A 25054-nucleotide genomic window follows, 5' to 3' on the forward strand; every position below is an offset into this window, starting at 1 on the left:
GACATTGTGTTATTTTTTGCATTCTGGAGGGTTCAGAGAAGCTTTCTGAAGCCCTGGAATGCAAAAAAACCCCAGCATATAGGAGAAGAAATAACCATATTTATTAGAAAAATTGAAATAATAAACTGCAAATCAACTGCATATTGCAAATGATATTGCTTATTTATTTATTTATTCGATTTTTATGCCACCCTTCTCCTTAGACTTAGGGCGGCTTACAACATGTTAGCAATAGCTCTTTTTAACAGAGCCAGCATATTGCCCCCACAATCCGGGTCCTCATTTTACCCACTTCGGAAGGATGGAAGGCTGAGTTAACCTTGAGCCGTCGATGAGATTTGAACCGCTGACCTACAGATTTGCAGTCAGTTTCAGTGGCCTGCAGTACAGCACTCTACCTGCTGCTGTTATTTAAACATACGTAAATCTGGGGTGATATTGGAAGATAGATCTGAAAGCCTACATGAAAGTTTAATTTAGGAAGAGAAAACCACTTCCTGTAATCGGGAAATTATTCTATGTGGGAGCTATACCATTTCATTAGGAACTAGATGCCTACCTAATATTTTATACATTTACAATAGAAAACTCATCCCCCCAAAAGTAGTTCTTTTTCCTACAATGACCCTCACTGATTCATCAAGTCCTTATTATGCATATTGTGATCCAAAAATGACAGGTAGAAAAAGAGGAAGAAGTAGTGAAATCTACAAGTGGTAAATTTCAACCAGCTGCCCCCATAGGATAGGATAGGATAGGATAGGATAGGATAGGAAAGGATAGGAAAGGATAGGATAGGAAAGGAAAGGAAAGGATAGGATAGGATAGGATAGGATAGGATAGGATAGGAAAGGAAAGGATAGGATAGGATAGGATAGGAAAGGAAAGGATAGGATAGGAAAGGAAAGGAAAGGATAGGATAGGATAGGATAGGATAGGATAGAATTCTTTATTGGCCAAGTGTGATTGCACACACAAGGAATTTGTCTTTGGTGCAAATGTTCTCAGTGTACATAAAAGAAAAGGTACATTTGTCAAGAATCATGAGTTACAGCATTTAATGATTGTCCTAGGGGACAAAAATGCAATCAAGAAAACATCAATATTAATATGAATCTTATAGATACTGTACAAGCTTCAGTCTTACAGTCATAAGTGGGAGGAGATGGTGATAGGAATGGTGACAAGACTAATAGTAATAGTAATACAGCCTTAGTGAATAGTTTGACAGTGGTGAGGAAATTATTTGTTTAGCAGAGTGATGCCATTCGGGGGTAAACTGTTCTTGTCTCTAGTTGTCTTAGTGTGCAGTGATCTATAGCAGTGATTTTCAACCTTTTTTGAGCCGCGGCACATTTTTTACATTTACGTAACCCTGGGGCACATTGAGCGGGGGGGGGGGGCTAAAAAAAGTTTGGACAAAAAATTATCTCTCTCTCTTCCTCCCTTTCGCTCTATTTCTCTCTCCCACTTTCTCTCCCTTCCTCTTTCTCTCTCTCTCCATCCCTCTTTCTTTCTCTTCCTTCATTCCTCTCTTTTTTGCTCTTTCTCTCTCCCTCCCTACCTCCCTCTATGTCTTTCTCTCTCCTTCCCTCCCTCTCTTTCTCTCTCTCTCTTGCTTTCTTTTTCTTATTCTCTTTCTCTCTCTCTTGCTTTCTCTCTCTCTCTCTGTTGTTCTCTTTCTCTCTTGCTCGCTCTTTCTCTCTCTTGCTTTTTTCTCTATCTCTCTCTTCCTTTCTTTCTCTCTCTGAGCTTCGTGGCACACCTGACCATGTCTCGCGGCACACTAGTGTGCCGCGGCACACTGGTTGAAAAATACTGCTCTATAGCATTCTTCTGAAGGTAGAAGTTGAAACAATTTATGTCCAGGATAAATTTCACAGCCTCCCTTTTGACTTGTACAAAATTGTTTTTTCTGCAGTTCTACAAAAATTTAACTAACACCATACAACAAGCTAACAAAAATCAAGGAAAATTTACACCAACTACATATTTAAATCAAAAGTCATATATTACGGAAGTGCCAGCTAAATAGCCGGCATGTCTTCTCCTTTTCTCATTTCTTTCTCAATCCCTCTTTTCTTTTTTCTTTCCCCTAACTTCCCCTTTCTACTATATCTTTCCTATCCTCTCCCTTTCTTCTGTCTCTCTTTTTTTCTATTTCTGTCATAATACAACATATATGATGGATATGTCATGTATTATATTTATATTTATCTGTTTCATTTTAACGCATATATTTAATAAATATATTTCTATAAAAGAACTGTCAATACAAAAAAAAAGAAAAATCATGATTAATAAATCACTTTTCCCAGTGCCATTATAACTTTGAATGGTCACTAAATGAAACATTGTAAGTCAAGGACTACCTGTATTAACATAAGATTAAAGGTTTATTAAATCATCTTTAGAGTGGATTAATATCCATCATAGGAACAATACAGCATAAAAATGGCACCCTTCAGAATCACAGTTAAGAATTCACTTTGCATTTCAGAATGAAAGACATAATATATGGAATTTATAACCAAAAGTTGGCTTTGTTAGAGACTCTTTGAAGGACTTTTCAAGGAAAAATGATAGGGCTCCTCTTTTCAATCTGGAATGACCAAAGGTGTATAAAACATATTTTATCTGAATGCCTTGTTTACTGGTTTCACAGTTGATTTGCGGTTTCTTTTGGGGCAGCATCAGTTTCATTAAAGCTCACCTCTTCTGAAACCAGCCTCTTAACATTCTTTTCATTGCCTCATGCATTGTACTGTTCCTCAGGCTGTATATGAAAGGATTGAGCATGGGAATCACCACTGTGTATAATATCGATGCAATTTTCGACTTTGACCCAGCGTAAGTGGCGGATGGGCGGATATAGATGCCTAACAGAGTTCCATAGAACAAAGCAACGGTAGTGAGATGGGAGATACAGGTGGAGAAGGCCTTGTATTTCCTGAGGCCGGATGGTATTTTCAAAACTTTGAATACAATGAAAAGGTAGGAAAAAATGATCAGCAAAAGGGGCCCGAGGAGAATGGCAGTGCCTTCACTGACAAGCATCATTTCAACAGATGAGGTATCAGAGCAGGAGAGCTTCAGTAAAGGATGGAGGTCGCAGAAGAAATGGGGAATCTCTCGGGAAGCACAGAACTTAAAATTACACATGGAAAGAATGTAGAGTAGGGAGTGGGCACAAGCCAGAAGCCAAGATATGGCAGCCAGTTGTATGCAGAATTTGTGGCTCATGATTGTTGCATAATGCAATGGACGGCAAATGGCTACATAGCGGTCGTATGCCATGGAGGCCAGGAGAAAGTTATCTGCTGCACAGAAGTTCACAAAGAAATACACCTGTGTCAGGCAACCGCTAAAGGATATGGAGTTTGTGCGGGACAGCAGGTTCTGCAGCATTTGGGGTGCAATGGTGGAGCTCAAGCCAAGATCAGCCAATGACAAGTGGCAGAGGAAGAAATACATGGGAGCTTGGAGGAGGCTGGCATTGGAGAAGATCAGCAAGATTATCACGAGGTTTCCTACCAGACAAAGCAGGTACATACAAAGGAAAACAGGAAAAAGCAGCCCTTGAAACTGTGGAGAGGAAGAAAAACCCAGGAGGATGAATCCAACAAAGTTGGTTTGGTTCTCCTGATTCTTTTCCATGAGTTGGCTGCAAATATGGATGTTTGCATATTTTTATTTACATATCTGGTTTGTACTTCACCTAGATATGAAGGAAAAGAAATACAGCACGTGAGGACAGGGGGGAAATTACTGAATCATTTTGATTTGTATTCCAAAAATGGGCCAGGTTTATTTCAGTATATGTCTGGCAATGTTAAAGGCAAACATCAATTTCTTTAAATTCACTTTACAGAGCATAATAAATTGTAATAAAGAAGATTGATACTGGACATTTAGTATTCTATTGTGATTGCTCTTAGACTCACTGAATATAGGACAGCTTTATGATACCTTGTTTAGGGCTTAGGCATGTGCTGTTATGAGTCAGGTGTCTAATCAAGAAAACATTATTTAATTATTTAGGACACTTAAAACAAAAAAAGTTTCATGTGGCTTCTCCAGTTTGGAGGAATGACATTTCAAACCAGAGGTGGTATTTAAGCTAATCCATTCTAAAGTGATGTATACTTACTTTAGAAAAAAAAATCTCATTTCTTTATTCGCTCTTGAAGACTGGTTTAGAAATATCAGTAGTCAAAATGAATGATGAGTGACTTTTCTGAATTAGGACCTGCCTGGCTAAAGAAGCTGACCAACTTAAGAGTGTGCTTTTATAAATATCCACTCAAAAATCTATTTGTGGTGATATAGGGTATTACAAATGAAATTATTTCATTGTGCTTTGCCTGTAAGATACTTCCTTCTTTCTCTGAAGAGATAAAAACTCAAGCTGAAATGGCCCATTTAGTAGCATTGAGACTATAGAAAGCTGTCTTCTACTGCCACGCATAATTTATCTGTTTCATTCAACCTTGTGTGACCTAACTGGCAGAAACATTTTGACTCTTTGATGATGACCAAGGATTGTGTTTGGGAAATTCTGTATGCAAAGCAGTTACGCAACAGCCTTTCTCCAAATTCTGTGACTGTTTCCTGGGCTATTTAGCTATTGTAGGGCAAACCAAATTCTACCCATAACAGTTCTTTTCAACTTCCTTTTCTGGACTGCTTTCTCACCCACACCTTCATATACCATTCCTATCCCTATAATCCAGTTTGCAAAAACAAAAAAAAGCCATTTGGTGAAAATAATTTGAGCAAGAATGGCAGATAGAGGAATCACACAACACAATTTTGTCCTTTGCTCCATTTTTACAATATATTGCGAACCCTTCGCATATAAAGTTGTCCCTAAGAATTTATGTGCTTTGTAAATAATCATACCTTCTAATCAGACCTTCTACTGAGGCAAAGCTTTCATCCATTGCCTCCAATCTTCAATGCCCTGATTGGTCATGGACGGACTCCTTCAACAAGTACTTTACCCAGCCCTAATCTGAAGAGGGAGGAGGAGTTCTCTTGTAACTTACAACCTCTTCTTCCCGGCTGAGGATATCCTACTTAGCTGAGGACTCTAAATGAAAGAACTTAACATTTCTATTACAATGTCTTCTCATTGCTGCATCACCTTATCTTATGGCCTCTATACATTACACAACTTTGCAAAAGTGCAGTTTATGTTGAGGTAATTGGAAGGGTAAGAGAGAAAACTGAATAAGGAATTATCTTTCTTCAAATTTTCTTTCTTCAACTCAAATACAGTATGCTGGGTAGCAATAGTGTGGAAGGATGAAATGCAATTCTGTACATTGATGATGTAGAGAGAGAAAGAGAAAACTCTTGAATAAAAAGCTTACTGGCTTGTATCCATTTTTTTTTTAAAAAATCACTAAATATTATACTGTACCTCTGGTAAAATACCTCGACTAAGATCCAGTTTCTTTTTGCTGGTGAAGAGATTCTGGATAATTTTTTCAGTTCTGAACAAGGACTCAGGCTTCACGGGGCAGTATTTTCTTTCTCAAAGCAGATGTACACAGAACAATGGTGGGAAATAGTGTGCCTGTGGTGAGGAGGTAGGGATAATTTCTAGTCTGTGGCACCCCTAAGGAAGAGGCATTGGTGCAAAAACAAGGTTCTTTGGGGAACTTATTAATGAAGGCTAGAACATTCAACAGTGATAACAAGTGATGTAAGATTGGGCTGGAAAGCAGATGTCAAGAACAGATTTCTGAGGAAAAAAATGTAGCCAATTTGGCCAAAAAAGAAACATAAAAATTATCTGTATTGGCAGCCCTCCAAAAAAAATCTATTTCATAGAGGCATCTGAGACAGGTTCAATTAACAACTTAAAACCCACCTCTGCCGCCAGGCATGGGGGAATTGAGATCCTCTTTCCCTCTAGGCCTTTACAATTCTATGCATGGTATGTATGTATGTATGGTTGGTTTTTATATTAATGGGTTTTTAATCATCAATACCAAATTACTATTGTACACTGTTTTATTGTCGCTGTTAGCCGCCCTGAGTCTCTGGAGAGGGGCGGCATACAAATCCAATAAATAAATAAATAATAAATAAATAAATAAATTGTATTGTATTATTAACATATGTTTACCACTCCTGTATTGAAGATATTGTCAGGATTAGGATTCGTTTTCCCCACCCCTAGGGTCCTCACAGTGATGGGCTCCCAAAAATTTTACTACCACACTGTGGGCGTGACTTATGCATTTTGTTTCAACATCTTTCAGTGCAAATTGGGTGCTCTGGGGTGGAGCTCCAAATTTTGCTACCGGTACTGCGTACCAGACCGTACCCGTAGGAGCCCATCACTGGGTCCTCATGAACATCTTCTCAGGTGTAAGTTCTTTAGGGCTCAACTTTCCGTATAGTAAATGGGAAAATACAATCACATACAAGCATGTGACAACAGTTCATTCTTTTCCTGGTCATAGCGATGCCACTGTTAGGGAAAAGGGAAAAGGGAAAAGAGAAAAGAAAGGTAAGGTAAGGTAAGGAATGGAAAGGGAAGGGAAGGGAAGGGAAGGAATGGAAAGGAAAGGAAAGGAAAGGAAAGGAAAGGAAAGGAAAGGAAAGGAAAGGAAAGGAAAGGAAAGGAAAGGATTTTTATCTAGTTTTTCCATTTTTGCTTTTTGTTTAAGCAAAAATGCCCCACAGCAACTCCATGACTAGCAAACAAGCAGTCTTTTTTCCTGGGGAAAAATGTTTATTCAGTCACTTAAAGCATATACTGTAGATAGAAAGTGATCTAAGGCAAGTTCAGCCCATGAGTTGCTTTTCCAGATGTAACTTTTTTGTGATTGATTAATTTTCTACTATGAATGTTAGGCATTGCAGAAAGACACTAATTGAATAAATTAGGGGGGGGCAATTCTAAACTTTATTCCCCTCTCTTTGTTTGCTGTTTTCAGGCTAAACCAGAATTTGGTTTAGGTAAATGGAATTCAAGTTCCACAGAGTTTTCTTCAGCAAGATTTACTGAGTTGAACTCAGGGGTGTGCTGCTGCCCGGACTGGGGGGAGGGGATGCAGTAAGGTAGTAAAAATGGAGCTCCACCCCAGAGCACCCAATTTGCACTGAAATATATTGAAAGAAAATGCAGGGCGTCCTGCATAAGCCACGCCCACAGTGTGGTACCGGTAGTAAAAATTTTGGTAGCCCTTCACTGGTTGAATGGGATACAGTTACAAGAATTCCAGCAACTGAAAAGTTTGCAGTTTATAATTAATATATATATATATATTTAGATTAGAGACATTCTGATTCCCTCCCTAATAGCTTTTCTATAATTCAACATGTTTCTTCAGTGATAACAAGAAACATGAAAATCATCTGAATTTCCATTAGGCTAGGAACTAGTTCTTACAAACTGGTGAGGCCTTACAATAGGAAACTCAATCAAATCCTTTCAGCATACTTACCTCCAGAATAATGTTTTAAATATGAAATGATTGGTCAAGATAAACTTAATGTTTTGGTAATGCCATTATCAGAAAAAGAAATTATACAACACACTGCCAATTTTAATAAAAAGGTAACAGAAAAGTTTGCCAATTAGAAAGAATGCCAGACAAAGTTGCTACAGAAATGAAGATTAATCTACCATGAAGTTTAGAAGCAGCTGTAAAAGAAAGTCAGAGGCTGCGGCTTAATCATAAATTTCAAAGAGTGACTGCAGAAAAGTAAGGGAGGATGATTGCAGAAAAGAGAAGGGCAGTATAGAAATCTAAATGAATGAATGAATGAATGAATGAATGAATGAATGAATGAATGAATGAATAAATAAATAAATAAATAAATAATATTATAATTTAGGGGATATTATACTCTCTCCTGGGCATTATTGATTTTACAGCTCTGCTAAGTAGGAATTTACTAAACTGTATTCCATCAAATTTATATTATATTGCTATGGAAAAATTGGAGTGTGCAGAAAATACTGAAGAGAAAACTTTTTGATCAGTGTGTGCTACCTAACATGTGCTAGGAAAACATGCACACTAACTTCACAATCAATACAAAAGTTGTGAGTGGTGTAAAGAGCGAAGGAAAATTACATACTTTGCATTATGAGACAAGTTAGAAAGAGCTGCTCATGGATTAGAAAACAAAGAAAAAAATACAATATCATCAAGAGAGTAAAAGAATTGAAATAAAAATATAGTCTGGAGGACAGAAGGAAAAGGGTGGACATGATTGAAACATTTAAATATGTTAAAGGGTTAAATAAGGTCCAGGAGGGAAGTGTTTTTAATAGGAAAGTGAACACAAGAACAAGGGGACACAATCTGAAGTTAGTTGGGGGAAAGATCAAAAGCAACATGAGAAAATATTATTTTACTGAAAGAGTAGTAGATCCTTGGAACAAACTTCCAGCAGACGTGGTAGATAAATCCACAGTAACTAAATTTAAACATGCCTGGGATAAACATATATCCATCCTAAGATAAAATACAGGAAATAGTATAAGGGCAGACTAGATGGACCATGAGATCTTTTTCTGCCGTCAGACTTCTATGTTTCTATATTTCTAAAAATGGGTGGTCACATAGCAAGAAGAACTGATGGCAGATGGACCAAGGCAGTCATAAAATGGATCCCACTTGATAAAAACATCCACAAAAAAACATGAAACATTCTGGACCAACGACATCAGCAAATATTGCAAGCCCAATTGGCAAAAGAAAGCTCAGGACCATATTGGTTGGAAACATGCAGAAGAATAGTGCAGGGGATAGAGAATGACTAAAATGATGAAAGAATACTGGATATATAAATTAAGCAATGTGTTACTGTCTCTTCTACTCATGATATGCATGGAAAAATATATACTCATTCTAAAACAAACAGTCCAGTTACTTTCTTTTAAAGGTAATTTGTTTCATTTTAATATGTTATAAGGAACATAATAGATACCATTGTAGTCTCAATTCGAATCAGAATTGGTCCAAATGTGGAGCTGTCCATGGTCCTGAAAATCTGGCATATTAGACAGCCCTCTCAAGCCTTTCACAATTTCTTTCAGGTGCTTTCTTGTGATCATCTCAGGAGAGTAGGATCTACCAATCACAGAACATCTAGAAATATTTAACATGAAAAATGGAGGAAAGTGAGACCTGCCCTTAAAAATCAGTGCAAACATTTGAGTGGGTTTATGACTCAGCCATTTTGGAAAAAATCCCAATGGAAACTGCATAGTGAAATACATGTTGATTAAATTTTCAGGAATAAAAACTTGAAAGGCCTGAAGAGCAGACAGAATTGAAGAATGAAACTCAGTGTGACATTTCCATGTAATTTAATTATTTTCCACCTAATAGAAACCATCAGCCTGAAACCCAAATAAGACATTCAAAACTAGCAACATTTCTGCATATTTGAAAGATTTCTCCAAGAGACAAAAGAAAGAATGAAAAGAAAACTTGAAAACTTCTGGGACATTATTTGAATATATTGAATGTTGACGTTTTAAGTACAGTGATCCCTCGAGTTTCGCGATCTCGATCTTCGCGAAACGCTATATCGCGATTTTTTAAAAAATATTAATTTAAAAAAAAACCACTTCCGGGTTTGGCTTCGGGAGTCAGCTGGGAAGTGGCGCGGATGTTTTAAAAGGTCACAGCCAGCCTGGGGGGCTTCCCAGCACCCCCCCGAACCCCCAACCTGGGTCTTCCCGGCCGCCCACGCAAAGGGGAAACCCCGGCTCCTCGCTGATGCCCGCCGCTTGCCCGCCCGCCAGCAAGAGGGGGAAGACCCAGGGAAGGTTCCTTCGGCCGCCCAGCAGCTGATCTGCTCGGTAGCGCAGCAGCAGCGAGGAGCCGAATCGGGGTTTCCCCTTTGCGTGGGCGGCGGGGAACGCAAACTCCACCATCTACGCATGCGCGGCCATAGAAAAAAGGGCGCGCATGCGCAGATGGTGTTTTTACTTCCGCAACCCTACATCGTGAAAAATTGATTATCGCGAGGGGTCTTGGAACGGAACCCTCGCGATAATAGAGGGAAAGATTGTTGTACTTTAAGTGAAAATAACAAGTTATTAAAATTGTTTACACTTGTTGAGACAAGGGGGAAGTTACTTTATATTTCTTTTTTTATATTTCTTTTTATTGTTTCTGGTGTCCTTCGACAGCTCTTTGGTCTTCACCATAGTGGAGTTTGGAGTGTGATGGTTTGAGGTTCTGGACAGGTGTCTTTTATACTGATAACAAATTCAAACAGGTGCCATTACTACAGGTAATGAGTGGAGGACAGAGGAACCTCTTGAAGAAGTTACAGGTCTGCAAAAGCCAGAAATCTTGCTTGTTTGTAGGTGACCAAATATTTATTTTCCACCATAATTTGGAAATAAATTTGTTAAAAATCAGACAATGTGGTTTTCTGGATGTGATTTCTCATGTTGTCTCTCATGGTTGAGGTCTACCTATGATGTCAATTACAGGCCTCTGTCATCTTTTTAATCGGGAGAACTTGCACAATTGGTTTCTGACTAAATACTTTCGCCCCCACTTGTATCTCTATAACTTAATATTTAATAATTTTCTTGGAAAAATGACTACACAAAGTTGAAGAAAGATATAATAAGCAATCCCCTTCAACTACGAAGGATGATTTTTGAAGGATGATTGGCAGTAGCAATTAAATTCTCATCATTGAGCTTCAATCCAGGCTGTCTACTCAGCATGGTATATGATCAAGCCAAAACACTCATTAAGCAACATATGGAAAACATAGGAGCACCCATTGGTTCTAGCCAGAACCCAGTCTTTGATGACATTTAATCCTAACAGGTACTCTGCCTAAATGGTATTGGTGGCGAACCTATGGCACAGGTGCCACAAGTGGCATGTGGAGCCGCCCCAAGTCTACAGAGAGGGGAAGCATATAAATCTAATAAATAAGTAAGTAAGTAAGTAAGTAAGTAAGTAAGTAAGTAAGTAAGTAAGTAAGTAAGTAAGTAAGTAAATCTGCTGGCATGCGAGCTGTTGCCCTAGTTCAGCTCCAACATGCATGTGTATGCCAGCCAACTGATTTTTGGCTCATGCAGAGGCTCTGGGAGGGGTGTTTTTGGCTTCCAGAGAACCTCCTGGGGGATGGGGGAGGGTGTTTTTATTCTCCCCTGGCACCAGGGAAGGCTTTGGAGCCTGGGCAAGGTGAAACCCAAGCCTACTGAGCCTACCCGAAGTTGTGAAACAGGCCATTTCCAGCTTCCAGAGGGCCTCTGATGAGCAGGGGAAGTTGTTTTTGCCCTCCCCAGGCATTGAATTATGGGTGTGGACACTTTCGCATGCACGCTCTTTCAGCACCTGGGGAAAAATGGTTCGCCATCATTGCTATATGGCATACTTCACTAATCTCAGAATACCTAACACCACAGGGCATTTATTCTGGCACAATGTCATGCCAAAACAGGTCAAGAAGAGGATATGCAGTATCTCAGACAATACTGCCAACACTGGTCAAGCATCACTTCCATCCTGGATAGATGGAATTGAACTGCTAATAATCTTTATTATGTACTGCATGTTACTGTATTATATTTGTATTGTTGTAAGCTGCCCTGAGTCCCTCGGGATTGGGTGGCATAGAAGTCAAATAAATAAATAGTTTTTCTGCCATCCTCACCACCCTCCGCACTGCCTTCCTGTCCAAAGCAGTAATGCTTCCAAATCAGACTGTAATAATGCAATATGACAGGATGCTCTTGATCGTCCCTCTATAGAAAGTGGTAAGGACAAGGGAAGGAAGGTGTACTTTTGTCATGTGGTCAAGCCAGCCTACTTATTAGCTGCACACTTGAATGGATATTTAGTTTGGAAATTCTAGAGCAGGGGTCATAGTTCCCTCTAAGCTGAGCAGTGAGCAATCGCTCACTTAAAAATCATCATCAACTCAGTTTTCCAAACCTGCCCAGAAGCCGAGAGGGAAAGAGTGAGAGGGAAGGAGAGAGAGAGGAAGAGAGGAAGAGAGAGAAACAGATAGAAAAAGGAGAGGAAGGAAAAGAAAAAGAAAAAGAATGGGAGTAAGGAAGAGAGAAAGAAAATCAAAATCTAGTTTGAAACTAGCTCAACTATTTAAGTGGCATTTTGATATTGATAGAGTTGCCCTATTATGAGCTCACTGTTATAGACACACAGTACAGTATTTTATTTTGAAATTCTCTGAGGCAAAACAGGGTGGGTTTTTTGTTTGTTTGTTTGTTTGTTTGTTTGTTTGTTTGTTTGTTTGTTTGTTTGTTCGTTCGTTCGTTCGTTCGTTTGTTTGTTTGTTTATTTATTTATTTATTTATTTATTATTTCTGTGCAGCCCAGTCCCAAAGGGACTGCCGCTCAGACACTATACTTTTCCGCCCACCCCCCCCAAAAAAATTAGAGGGAACACTGGTAGGGGTGTCAAACTCGATTTCATCAGGGTTGTCTTTGACCTCGGAGCCAGGGTGGGTATGGCCAGGGTGGGCTTGGCCAGCTCGACCTCACTGTCAAAGGTGCCTGTGGTGAATTGAGTGCTCTGTCAGCAAAAAAAGGCTCCCAAGTTCCTTTTTCAGCTACCATGGCCTCCTGCAACCCTCTGCCACTGAAAACGGAGCTCAGGAGGGCTGTGTGACTGCTGAAAACGGAGCTTTGGTGCCCACTTTCACTGGCAGAGGCACCATGGGCCAGTCCTTCACTGTTTCCAGGGCAGCTCTGTGGGCCAGATCTAAATACTCCAAGGCACCCCTGTTAAAAAGGATTCTATACTGGAATAGATTTAGTCTGTTACATACTAAAGTTTATACTCCCTTATACCCATTTAATGCTTCCCTTTTTAGATACATGTTAGGCTTTTATTTTTCTATATATGCTTCTGTTTTATATTTGAATACTCTTTATAATTCTTGTTTTTAGATTCCATGTATTTTTTTATACTTTTTAGTGCTGGTCTCTGATCATAATAAAGATAATAAACTGCTTATGGAGAAGAGCGGCCTGGAAATCCAATTAATTAATTAATTAATTAATTAATAATATCATAGGACTTGAAACCTATGCAGTTCAAAAAGGAAAGACAAGAAGGAGCTAGTTGGATTTTATGAATTCCTCCATTCCTTTATTAATTATGACAGAAACAATAAAATCAACTGATGGTACAGTTACTTATTTACATTATATGTTACATTATTTCATGCAAAAACTCAAGACAATACAGATAATGCTCCATCCTCCCATTTTCCCCCACAACATCCCTAAGATATAGGTTAGACAGAGAGAGAGAACTTCTGGCCCAAAAACACATATTAGCAAAAGACAGATAGTTTAAAATTTGGAGACTTAATTCCCATTACATGGCAAGCAAGTCAAAGATAGCCTTTAAAAATTCCTCTGATTTCACCAGCAAATCTTTGGCACTGGGAGATGGTTCTGATTAACAGCAAGAAAAGCAAGTGCTGTGATTCAGGAAGACAGAAATCTGGCAGAAAAGGAGTTGATGATTCATTGTGATTAATTACAGACTCTTGTAACCTAGAACAGAAGCTGGTTACCAAATATTCCACATTGATGCATAACAATCATGTTTTGTTTTGTTTTTTAAAAGAAACTTATTTAAGGGCAGGATAAATTAATCAGCCAAGTTAGAGCCAACCAAACTGAAGGATAGTTCATTATTGATACCCTCATTTTCCTTGTAATAAGAATAGATATTTCCAGCTAATTTTGTAAAGAGAAAATAATGAATATTTAGGGATTTAGTGTGGGGGCTGAAGGTATCACATGGGAAACCAGGAGTCAATGAGCTCTAATCCTGCCATAGGCGCAAAGGTGGCTGGCGGAGATTGAGCTGGTCACTCTCTGTTGGAGAAAGGCAATAGGAAAACACAAAAATGTACCCAAGAAACCTACGATAGCCAATAATCAATTGAACACCCACTGAGACACATAAATGTACACAGTACTTTAAGCATCCTGAGATCTCTAGCTTTTACCTTTCAAAAGAATAGCTCTTTAAAAGCAACAATAAATGTCCATTATTTCAAAAGCTTCAGCTAAAATGTTCCCAGTGAAATAAATAATCTTTTTTTTTGAGCAAGCACAATTTATAAAACTTTGCCTTGTGATGAGAGCCACAGCTCTGATAGCCTGCAACAAAACTACCAATGTGAAAAGTCATTACAGAAACTTTTTCAGACAAATAAACAGTCCAAAAACAAGATATTTTCTCACAATTTTATTTTATTTCATGAAACAGAATAGTTTATCACGTTATTGACAGATCTTCGGGCACCTTTTAATGTTGAGAAATAGCTAATGTAAAAGCTGGTTGCACTTTGCTATTCTTTGACAGAATATTGGCCATTAATGGCCATGCTTGTTTGTACCGATGGCTGAGGATGTTGGCTGCACTAAAAGCAATTCCTTACCAGTCTCTTGATGGCTGCATGTATCTCCCTGTTCCTCAGGCTGTATATGAAAGGATTGAGCATAGGAGTGACCACTGTATAGAATATTGATGCCACTCTCAGCCTAGAGACAGAATAGGAAGATGATGGGCGGAGGTAGGTGCCTATCACCGTGCCATAGAACAAAGCCACAGTGGTGAGGTGGGCACTGCAAGTAGAGAAAGCTTTGTACTTTTTGGACTTAGATGGAAGCTTCACTACCTTCAGGGCAATGAAGACATAAGAGAAAATAATGAGAAGCAGAGGCCCAAGGACAATTGCTGTCCCTTCGCTGACAAGAAGCTTATCAACAATGGAGGTGTCAGAACAAGAGATTTTCAATAAAGGGTGGAGGTCACAGAAAAAATGGGGTATTTCTCGGGAAGCACAGAAGGTAAAATTTGATACAAAGAAAATGTACAACGAAGAGTGGAAATGAGCCATGAGCCAGCAGCCAGCAGCCAACAGAACACAACACTTGAAGCTCATGACTCTGGCATAGTGCAATGGGTGGCAGATGGCTACATAGCGGTCGTATGCCATAGAGGCCAGGAGAAAGTTATCTGTCGCAGCAAAACTCACAAAGAAATACATCTGTGTCAGGCAACCATGGTGGGATATTGCTTTTGTCTGGGTTGCTAAATTGTATAGCAATTTAGGTATTGCAGCAGAACTAAATCCAAGATCAGCCAGTGACAAGTGACAGAGGAAGAAATACATGGGAGCCTGGAGGAGATTGGTGCTGGAGAAGACCAGCAAGATGATCAAGAGATTTCCTAGCAGACAAAGCAGGTACATACAGAGGAAGATGGGAAAGAGAAACCCTTGGTGTTCTGGTGAGGAGGAGAAACCCAGAAGGATGAATCCAGCAGAGTTGGTTTGATTCTTCTCTTCTGTGCTCATCCTGCAACTCAGGCATTTAGGATCAGGTTCGTGTCTACTTCTCTACTCTATTTCAGCTGGATCCAAAAATATTAACCTAGTCTGAGAGAGAAAAATAATACTTACAGCTGTTAAATATATTCATAGCAATTTCTCTTGTGAAAGACATACAGCTTATTTTAGTTTTATTTTAAGCCTCTCTATGTCTGTTTTGGAGTGAGAGGGATAAATACAATAAATTAAATAAAAATAAATAAATTGTTGTCATATTGTTCAAGCACACTTTTTTTTGCACATGTTAAAGTTCAAAAGCTGCTTGTGCCAAGTTTTCACTAAGCAGTAGCCTTTTCATTCTGTCATTTTTCTCCCAGGCTGTTTCCATGCCCTGTCTACATTCTGAACAAAGAGATAACAATCCTTTTCCAATTCAAAGTCTCCTTCTCCAGGCTTCTTTTGCACCAGTACCTCCATTATACCACCCCATATGCTTCTCCCCATTTGCAAAAAGGCAGTTTGCATGGGAGTTATAGAAACTGCAGCAATGACAGCGGTTCACTCCACATTGTTCTAGGGTTCATTCAGATACAATGTGCTGAGAATGTAGTGATCTTAAAGCTGAATCAAGCATTAAGAAGATCATATCCTATGTCCATAATATATTACTGGATACTCTACCATATCTCTACTGGAACTGAAGTCTTGATGTTTTCATTAAAAATTCATCTCTTTCATGTTGCCATTGTTTTACCTAAGGACAAAGTCTTTGCAGTATAATCTTTTCCTTCCTGAAGCAGAGGTGCCTTGGCAATGGAATAAGTAGGATCTTTATTGTAATGAGATGAAGATAATTCATTGTCACTGTCCTCCCCAAGGAAAGAAAGTACAGGTTATGAGGACATTCTTCAGGGAACTTGTTAATCAAAAGTAGAATATTCAACAGGAATACTGAGCAATCAAAAATTGGCAACGTGTGGTTACCGAGTATAACTGGGTTTATTTTACCAAAAAATACTTTATTGGAATAAACAGTATTTCTCACAATGTGTTGGATCTCGAGAAATCTACTTCCCAGTGGCAAATGTCATTGGTTGTAGCGAGCACTCTTATATTAGGAAATCCGTATCACAGTAAAAGTATAAACCAGAGTAGGCCACAAAAGGTCTTATGACCTCCTTATGACTCAATTTACCTTCAAGGCCATTCCCAGGTTGTACCTCAACAGGATTTTCTTCCATTTGTCTGTTGATATTAGTTTTATTCCTATTGCATTTTCTGTGTGAAATGATGTTTTTCAAGGGGAAAAAGACAGTAAGGTGGAAATTACTCCTGATGACCCTGATGTTCCCTTCCATGTCCAGATTGAATGTGGAAATAGGGAAAAGGCCAAAAAATAATATCTCATATCTGTAATTCATTACAATTTGGTGGATGGAGGATTTGGTACATATCATCACTCTTTACACTGAAACATGTTGTAGAATCAATCCTGAAAGAGCAAGTGGCAGTTGTTAAGGTAGCCTTTGTGCAACTTTGGGTTGTGCACCAGTTATAGGCTTTTCTGGATCAAGAACATCTGCACCCAATCATTCACACCCCAGTCATATCACGATTGGACAATTATAATGTACTCTACATGGGGTTACACTTGAAGAGCATTCAGAAGCTACAGCTGGTGCAGAATGTGACAGCATAGACCATTATTGGGGCCCAAAGACTGTCCCATTTAACACCACCACGCCATGAGCTCATTGGCTACCAGTTTGCTTCTGGGTGCAATTCGAGATATTGGTTATCACCTTTGAATCCCTTCATGGAATGGGTCCCGTTACTTGAAGAGCCAACTTATCTCATTAGGATTGTCCCATCCCACATGTTCCAACACTAGAGACATGCAGTGGGCTTTGTTGTCCCAATTATTCCAGCTGGCGGGGTCCAAATCCTTGTATGGGTGGAAAGCTATTCTCAACCTATTGTACACTATGAATAAAGACATAGTGTACAAGAAATTCAAAATGCACACCCTGCAATCAATCCTGGCAAATATTAGGAAGGGAAATCTGCTTATATCCACAGAACTCTTAGAGGCCTATATCCATATTCCCATTGGCCATCTCATCACCAACACTTAAGGTTTTGTTATGAATGGGGTGCATTATGAATACCAGGCCCTTCCCTTCAGCCTGTCTTCAGCACGAATGGTTTTTACCAAAAATCCTGGCTGCCTTGTCTGCCCATTTACGTTCCATACCCCTGCACGACCAGTGTTATCTGGATGACATTCTCATCCAATCCTCATCTCCGTTTTCATCAGAGAAGTATTTCCAGATAACCTTCTCCATCTTGAGCACCACAGGTTTCTAGTGAATCTGGGAAAGAGCCAGCTGGTCCCTTCCACCGGGATTACTAATTTGGAGGCCATTATTGACTCCTTGGAGTGAAGGGTGTACCTGTCCCAGGAGAGGAGGGACAACTATTAGAATTGGTCCACAAGGTACTGTCTCAAGCATTGGTTCCTTCTGTCTTCACTCCTGAGGAGGATGATATCTGCCATCCATATCACCCCATGGGCTTACCTGCACTCCAGAGACCTTCAATGATTTCTCCTTTTTTCAGTGGTCAGGATGCATCACCTCACTGGCCAGGGTTAGAAGACCCTCCTGTAGTGGACCTCTCCCTCTACCAGCATGGGCACTTGCTTCATGGAACCCCACAGATTTATGGTGATACCAGTGTCAGTACCCTGGGATGGGGTGCCCACATGGAATCAGAAGTGGCCCAGGGAACCTGGTCTTGAGTGGAGTCTGACCTCAGCATAAATTTATTGGAACTGAGGGCTGTCAACCTAGCATTGAGGCATTTCATGCCTCTTCTGTCAAACCAGCATAGGCTGGTGCTCACTGACAATGTGACCACCAAGGCTTACATAAATTGACAGGAGAGTTCCATGTCCCACCAACTGATGAAGAAGGTCATGACACTGGGCTCTGGGCAGAAAGGGACCTATTGTCCATCCCAACAGAGCATATATCCGGGGTGAGCAATACAATGGCAGACTGGCTCACCTGACATCACATCGACCCAGCCAAGCAGAGCCTGTACTTACAGTTATTCCAGCAGCTGGTGAACCATTTCAGACTGCTGGTCATAGACCTATTTGCCACCCTGGGGAATGCCCAGCTGCCTAGTTCCTGTCCTGGTACAGCACTCTAAGGGCAAGGGGAATGGACACCCTGCATTGCACCTGGCCTCCAGGGCTCTTGTATGCATTTTCTCCTCTACCTTTGTTTCCCAAGGTAGTTGTCCCTTCCACATCCTCCCGGAGTGACTGCACATCCCATGCAGAGCACGGCCACCACCTCTACAGGGAATACCCGGGTGACATTTGAGGAGGTTTGCCATCCAGCAACCTGGTCTTCACCTACACCATTCATCCAGCATTACAAACTGGACATTTTTGCCTCTGAGGAGGCGGCTTTCAGATAAACAGTGTTAGAACAGATGGTGCTGGAAAGTGGGTGTTCCAGCTAGACTTAGGCTACCCTTCCAATGGGTGGAGTACTTTGGCATATCCCATTCTTGGAGGCTAGCTCCACCTACTATGGAGAAGGAGTGTTGGAACTTGATATGTCCTTTTTCATATGGTGGAGCTAGCCTCCAAGTCCCTCCCTTTCCTTCGGTCTATCTGGCCACTGGTATTCTGGTTTGCATTTTCCGATTTACATGAATGCTGTGTTAATAAACTGTTTTTTGTGGTTCGAAGATTGCACGCAGAGTCAGACTTTACATCCCTTGTCAAAAGAGAGGGAACTGAGGCATAGAGGTGCTATTTATACTCTTTCAAACTCAGTCCTGATTGGCTAAGAGTGGTGTCTTTTCCCATTCTTGAAGGCTAGCTCCCACCCTACAAGAAAGGGCGTATCAGGTTAGTTCCAATGCCCCTTTGAGCAAACACCCCATACAAAACTCTGGTTGTAATGCAAGCAATAGCTCTGATAGCCTGCAGAAAACTGCCAATATGAAAAGTCATTACAGAGGTTCTTTCAGTCAATAAGCTGTTCAAAAGCAGAGTATTTTCTGACAGTTGAATTTTATTTCATGGAGCAGAGTGGAATGTAGTGTTATAGACAGATCTGCAGGAACCTTTTCATGTTGCAAAACAGCTAATATAAAAGGGAAGCTTGCTTGTACTTTGCAATTCTTTTACAGGCAAGAGACTAATGGAAAAACTGGTATCCTAAATGCTGGAGAACAGAATAACAGGATTGGAAGGGCTTTGGAGGTCTTCTAGTCCAACCCTCTGCATAGGCAGGAAACTCTACAACACTTCAGACAAATGGTTATCCAATCTCTTCTTTAAAATTTCCAGTGTTGGAACATTCACAACTATTCCACTGGTTAATTGTTCTAACTAAATATTGGCCATTAATAGCCATGCTTGTTTGTACCCATGGCTGAGGATGCTGGCTGCGCTAAAACCAATTCCTTACCAGTCTTTTGATGGCTGCATGTATCTCCCTGTTCCTCAGGCTGTATATGAAAGGATTGAGCATAGGAGTAACCAATGTATAGAATATTGATGCCACTCTCAGGCTCGAGACAGAATAGGAAGATGATGGCCGGAGGTAGGTGCCTATCACCGTGCCATAGAACAAAGCCACGGTGGTGAAGTGGGCACTGCAAGTAGAGATAGCTTTGTACTTTTTGGACTTAGATGGAAGCTTCACTACCTTCAGGGCAATGAAGACATAAGAGAAAAGAATGAGAAGCAGAGGCCCAAGCACAATCGCTGGCGCTTCACTGACAAGAAGCTTATCAACAATGGAGATGTCAGAACAAGAGATTTTCAATAAAGGGTGGATGTCACAAAAAAAATGGGGTATTTCTCGGGAAGCACAGAAGGTAAAATTAGATATCAACAAGACGTACAACGAAGTGTGGAAATGAGCCATGAGCCAGCAGCCAGCAGCCAACAGAACGCAACACTTGAAGCTCATGACTCTGGCATAGCGCAATGGGTGGCAGATGGCTACATAGCGGTCGTATGCCATGGAGGCCAGGAGAAAGTCATCTGTCACAGCAAAACTCACAAAGAAATACATCTGTGTCAGGCAACCATGGTGGGATATTGTTTTTGTCTGGGTCGCTAAGTTGTATAGCAATTTAGGTATTGCAGCAGAACTAAATCCAAGGTCAGCCAGTGACAAGTGACAGAGGAAGAAATACATGGGAGCTTGGAGGAGTTTGCTGCTGGAGAAGATCAGCAAGAGGATCAAGAGGTTTCCTAGCAGACAAAGCAGGTACATACATAGGAAGATGGGAAAGAGAAAACTTTGGTGGGCTGGTGAGGAGGAGAAACCCAGGAGGATGAATCCAGCAGAGTTGGTTTGATTCTTCTCTTCTGTGTTCATCCTGCAACTCAGGCATTTAGGATCAGGTTCATGTCTACTTCTCTGCTCTGTTTTTCAGCTGGATCCAAAAATATTAAGCTAGTCTTAGAGAAAGAAAATAATATTTGCAGCTGTTAAGTATATTCAGAGCAATTTCTCTTGTGAAAGACAGACAGACTTATTTTAATTTTATTTTAAGCCGCTCTGAGTCTGTTTTGTAGTGAGCGGCATATAAATATAATAAATAAAATAAAAATAAATAAATTTGCATTCCAACAACTGAAAAAGCCACTCTCCTCCAAATAAGGCCATTAATCTCTATCCTCTTTCACTGTTCCCAAGCAACTGAGAATCTGTTTGGTGGTTTTGTTTGTTTTCAGACTGATGGGGGAATGTACAATGACAAATTATTTATGAGAGTTAAAATAGGGGAAAGGACAATAAAAGAAAAAATATCTGGCAATTGGGCTGATCAGTTAAGGTTGTTTTTTAAAAATGACCAAAAGGCTTCAGAATTCCTTTGCCAATATTCCTTCTTTCTATGACTTTCTATGACTTAAGATGAAATGGCTTAATTTTAGGGCAATAGACCAGACAGCTTTCTTCTGTGTAAAACATTTATCTATCTCATCCATTACTGTGCACATTAACAGGCACTAAACTCATATTTTTCAGGCACACTTTTTTTCCACATGTTAAACTTCAAAGGCTACTTTTCTGACATAGCGTATTTTTCGGAGTATAAGACGCACCAGAATTATAAGGCACACCTTAGTTTTGGGGAAATAAAAGAAGGGAAAAAAATCTGCTTACCAGGTATTCATCTGACTAGAGCAGTGATTTTCAACCTTTTTTGAGCCGCGGCACATTTTTTACATTTACAAAATCCTGGGGCACACCACCAACCAAAATGACACAAATTAAATAAATAAATAAATAAATACATACATACATACATACATACATACATACATACATACATACATACATACATAACCCCCTCGTATATACAATCCCATGTAACATCCCCTTATCAATACAGTCAATCATCAATCATCCCTACTCAAATTTATATCTCATTTCTGGGTACTTCTCCTGTCTTTCCCCCTTTTCTCTCTCATGTTTGTCATTTCTCTCTCTTCCTCCCTTTTTCCCTCATTCCTTTTCCCTCTCACTTCTCCTCTTTTTCCATCCCTGTCTCTCTCCCCCCCTTATATGTGTGTGTGTATACACACTGGAACCATTTCCAAAACCAGTTCAGGGCTGGGGTTTTTTCTCTTTTATTCTTTTCAAAAAGAGGTGTGGGCTGGGGGGCATTTCTTATTATTTGGGTGCTTTTTACCATATGCTTCAATAATCACCCCCCTCTCTCTCTTTTGTTTCTCTCTCCTCTCATTCTCTGCCTCAATCATTTCTCCTTTTTTCTCCCCTTTTTGTTCTCATTTCTCTCTCTCCTTTCCTCTCCCTATCTGTCTCTCTTGCTTTCTCTCTCTCTTGCTATCTCTTTTTCTCTTATTTTCTCTCTCTCTCTCTCTTGTTCTCTCTTATTTTCTTTCTCTCTTTCTTGTTCTTTCTCTCTCTCTCTTTCTCTCTCCCTCCCTCTTTCTCTCTTTTTCTCACTTTCTCTCTTGTTTTCTCTCTCTCTCTTGCTTTCTCTCTCTCTCTTGTCTTCTTTCTCACACTCTTTCTCTCTCTTGTTCTCTCTCTTGCTATTTCTTTCTCTCCCCCCTTTCTCTCTCTCTCTTTCTCACTTTCTATCTTGCTGTCTGTTGCTGTCACTCACTCTCGTTCTCTCTCCGTTCTTCTCAGCGGAGGCCAGCGAAGGTGATATTCAATGTCGGGAGCGCGCGGGCGGTTGCGCGTGCTCCCTACCCCCCTGCTAGCCGCTCGGAATATTCAAAATAAGAAAAGCCTTCACCAGTGAAGGTTTTTCTTATTTTGAATATTCCGAGCAGCTAGCAGGGGGGGTAGGGAGCGCGCGCAACCGCCCGCGCGCTCCCGACATTGAATATCACTTTCGCTGGCCTCCACTGAGAAGAACGGAGAGAGAACGAGAGTTGGGCCATTTTTTGTCTCCTGCGTTCCGGGTGCGGGAGGAGCCACGCCGAAAGGCAGGAGACAGCGGAGGAGGAGAGGGGGCGGGCGGGGGGCAGCGCCAAAAGGCCGAGGGGGCCGGAGGCACCGTGGGGAGGCAGGGGCGGCCGCGGCTCCCTTCCCTTCTCCTGCCGGCGCCTCCCCGCCCCCCCCCCCCCCGCGGGCTGGCAGGGAGATGAGGAGCGCGCTTTCGGGGAAGCGACAGTGCTTTGGGGAAGCGACGAGAAGCCATGGGCGCGAGGGGGCCGACTTTCAAAGCAACCTTTGCCGGCCTCCCGTGGGAGGGTGCCAATAGCGGCGGCGGGGGGACAATAGCGGGGGGGGCAAACCGCCTCGCGGCACACCTGACTATGTCTCGCGGCACACTAGTGTGCCGCGGCACACCGGTTGAAAAACACTGGACTAGAGTCCTTAGTCTAGTCAGCTTCAGCATATTATTTTATCCCCTGGTTAGAGCTTTCAAAAACTTTACTCGGAGAGAGTAACAATGAATGTGCTTGTAAGCCAGTAAGAGCTGGGAACATAATTAGTACTTAGAAAGAAACTGTCTGAGCAAGTAGAGCAATGGAAAAAACTCTGCAAAGACTTAGGGCTTAAAAAACATTCTTCTTTGCAGAGAATAACAATGAAAGATCTTGCAAGTGGATAAGAGCTGGGAACATCATTAGCAGCTGGTTATGGCTGGAAAAAAACATTTGGAGCAAATAGAGAATGAAAAAAATCAAAGACAGGGTTTGCAAAACATTCTTGTCAGAGAGTAACAATGAAAGAACTTGAAAGAGGCTAAGAGCTGGGAACATTATTAGCACCTGGTTAGGGCTGGAAAGAACCTTACTCAGAGCAAGTTAGAGTAATAAAAAAACCCTGCAAAGACTTAGGGCTTGGAAAACATTCAGAGAGAAACAATGAAAGAGCCTACAAGGTAAGAGCTGGGAAGATCATTAGCAGCTAGTTAGGGCTGAAATAAAGCTACATTCAGAGTGTAAGACACACCCAAATTATCAGCCTCTTTTAGGGAGGAAAAGATGCATCTTATACACTGAAAAATATGGTACTATGTGCCAAGTTTTCACTATGCAGTAGCCCTTCTCATTCTGTCATTTTTCTCCCAGGCTGTTTCCCCACCATGTCTATTTTCTGAACAAAGAGATAACAATGCTTTTCTGATTCAAAGTCTCATTCTCCAGGTTCTTTTGCACCAATACCTGTGTTATACCACCCCATATGCATCTCCCCATTTTCAAAAAGGCAGTTTGCATGGGAGTTATAGAAACCGCAGCAATGACAGGAGTCCACTCTGCATTGTTCTAGGATTCATTCAGATAAAATGTGCTGATAATTCACAGACAGATAGACAGACAGGAAAGGGGGGAATAAAGCTGAATAAAGTACTAAGAAGATCGTATCCTATGTCCATAATATATTACTGGATACTCTACCATATCTCTACTGGAACTGAAGTCTTGATGTTTTCATTAAAAATTCATCTCTTTCATGTTGCCATTGTTTTACCTAAGGACAAAGTCTTTGCAGTATAATCTTTTCCTTCCTGAAGCAGAGGTGCCTTGGCAATGGAATAAATAGGATCTTTATTGTAATGAGATGAAGATAATTCATTGTCACTGTCCTCCCCAAGGAAAGAAAGTACAAGTTACGAAGACATTCTTCAGGGAAAAATAGAATATTCAACAGGAATACTGAGCAATCTAAAATTGGCTACATGTGGTTACCGAGTATAACTGGGTCTTTTTACCAAGTAATACTTTATTGGAATAAACAGTATTTCTCACAATGTGTTGGATCTCCAGGAATCTACTTCCCAATGGCAAATGTCACTGATTGTAACATGCAGTCTTATATTAGGAAGCCCATATTACAGTAAAATTATGAAACAAGAGTAGGCCTTGCTTTTTCTCATTTGATAGGCATGGCTATACTGTATTACAAAAGGTCTTATGACTCAATTCACCTTCAAGGCCATTCTCAATTTATACCTCAGCAGGATTTTCTTCCACTTGTTTGTTGATCTTGGTTTTATTTCTATTGCATTTTCTGTGTAAAATCATGTTTAATTAAGAAACAAAACAGTAGGACTTCCGGGGGTGGAGCCAGGCTGAAGCGACGTGCAAGTCAGTAGCTCCTGGTTTGTACTCGAGATTTCCCGTTAAAAAAACACTTAATGGTGTTAATTCTTCTTGGTGAGAAGAGTTATAGTTAGGGGAAGCACCCGGCTATCGGG

At 40.5% G+C, this 25054-nt stretch overlaps 3 protein-coding genes across 3 annotated transcripts; all 3 read right to left on the reverse strand.

The window, feature by feature from the left end:
• Positions 1 to 2709: 2709 nt before the first annotated feature.
• On the reverse strand, positions 2710 to 3657 carry LOC139158774 (olfactory receptor 1L4-like). Its single transcript, XM_070736111.1, has one exon. It carries the CDS (start codon positions 3655 to 3657, stop codon positions 2710 to 2712), a length of 948 nt encoding a protein of 315 aa, XP_070592212.1.
• A 5698-nt stretch (positions 3658 to 9355) lies between these two features.
• Positions 9356 to 15355, reverse strand: LOC139159488 (olfactory receptor 1L4-like). Its single transcript, XM_070736804.1, has 3 exons — positions 14435 to 15355; positions 12516 to 12755; positions 9356 to 9373 (listed from the first exon to the last, which is right to left on the reverse strand). The coding sequence occupies exons 1-3, from the start codon at positions 15353 to 15355 to the stop codon at positions 9356 to 9358; spliced, it is 1179 nt and encodes a 392-aa protein (XP_070592905.1).
• A 4448-nt stretch (positions 15356 to 19803) lies between these two features.
• LOC139158776 (olfactory receptor 1L4-like) lies at positions 19804 to 20742 on the reverse strand. The gene has a single exon (XM_070736112.1). It carries the CDS (start codon positions 20740 to 20742, stop codon positions 19804 to 19806), a length of 939 nt encoding a protein of 312 aa, XP_070592213.1.
• Between the last annotated feature and the right edge of the window lie 4312 nt (positions 20743 to 25054).

Source organism: Erythrolamprus reginae, chromosome 2 (genome assembly GCF_031021105.1).
Source record: "Erythrolamprus reginae isolate rEryReg1 chromosome 2, rEryReg1.hap1, whole genome shotgun sequence".
Lineage (NCBI taxonomy): Eukaryota > Metazoa > Chordata > Lepidosauria > Squamata > Dipsadidae > Erythrolamprus > Erythrolamprus reginae.

Bases quoted from the DNA above. Each gene is read 5' to 3' on its own strand.
- LOC139158774 (XM_070736111.1), bottom strand. From the start codon at position 3,657: ATGGAAAAGAATCAGGAGAACCAAACCAACTTTGTTGGATTCATCCTC.
- LOC139159488 (XM_070736804.1), bottom strand. From the start codon at position 15,355: ATGAGCACAGAAGAGAAGAATCAAACCAACTCTGCTGGATTCATCCTT. The intron at 12,756-14,434 runs GTAAGGAATTGC...CCTTTTTAACAG, and splicing joins ATGCAGCCATCAAGAGACTG to GGGTGCCTTGGAGTATTTAG.
- LOC139158776 (XM_070736112.1), bottom strand. From the start codon at position 20,742: ATGAACACAGAAGAGAAGAATCAAACCAACTCTGCTGGATTCATCCTC.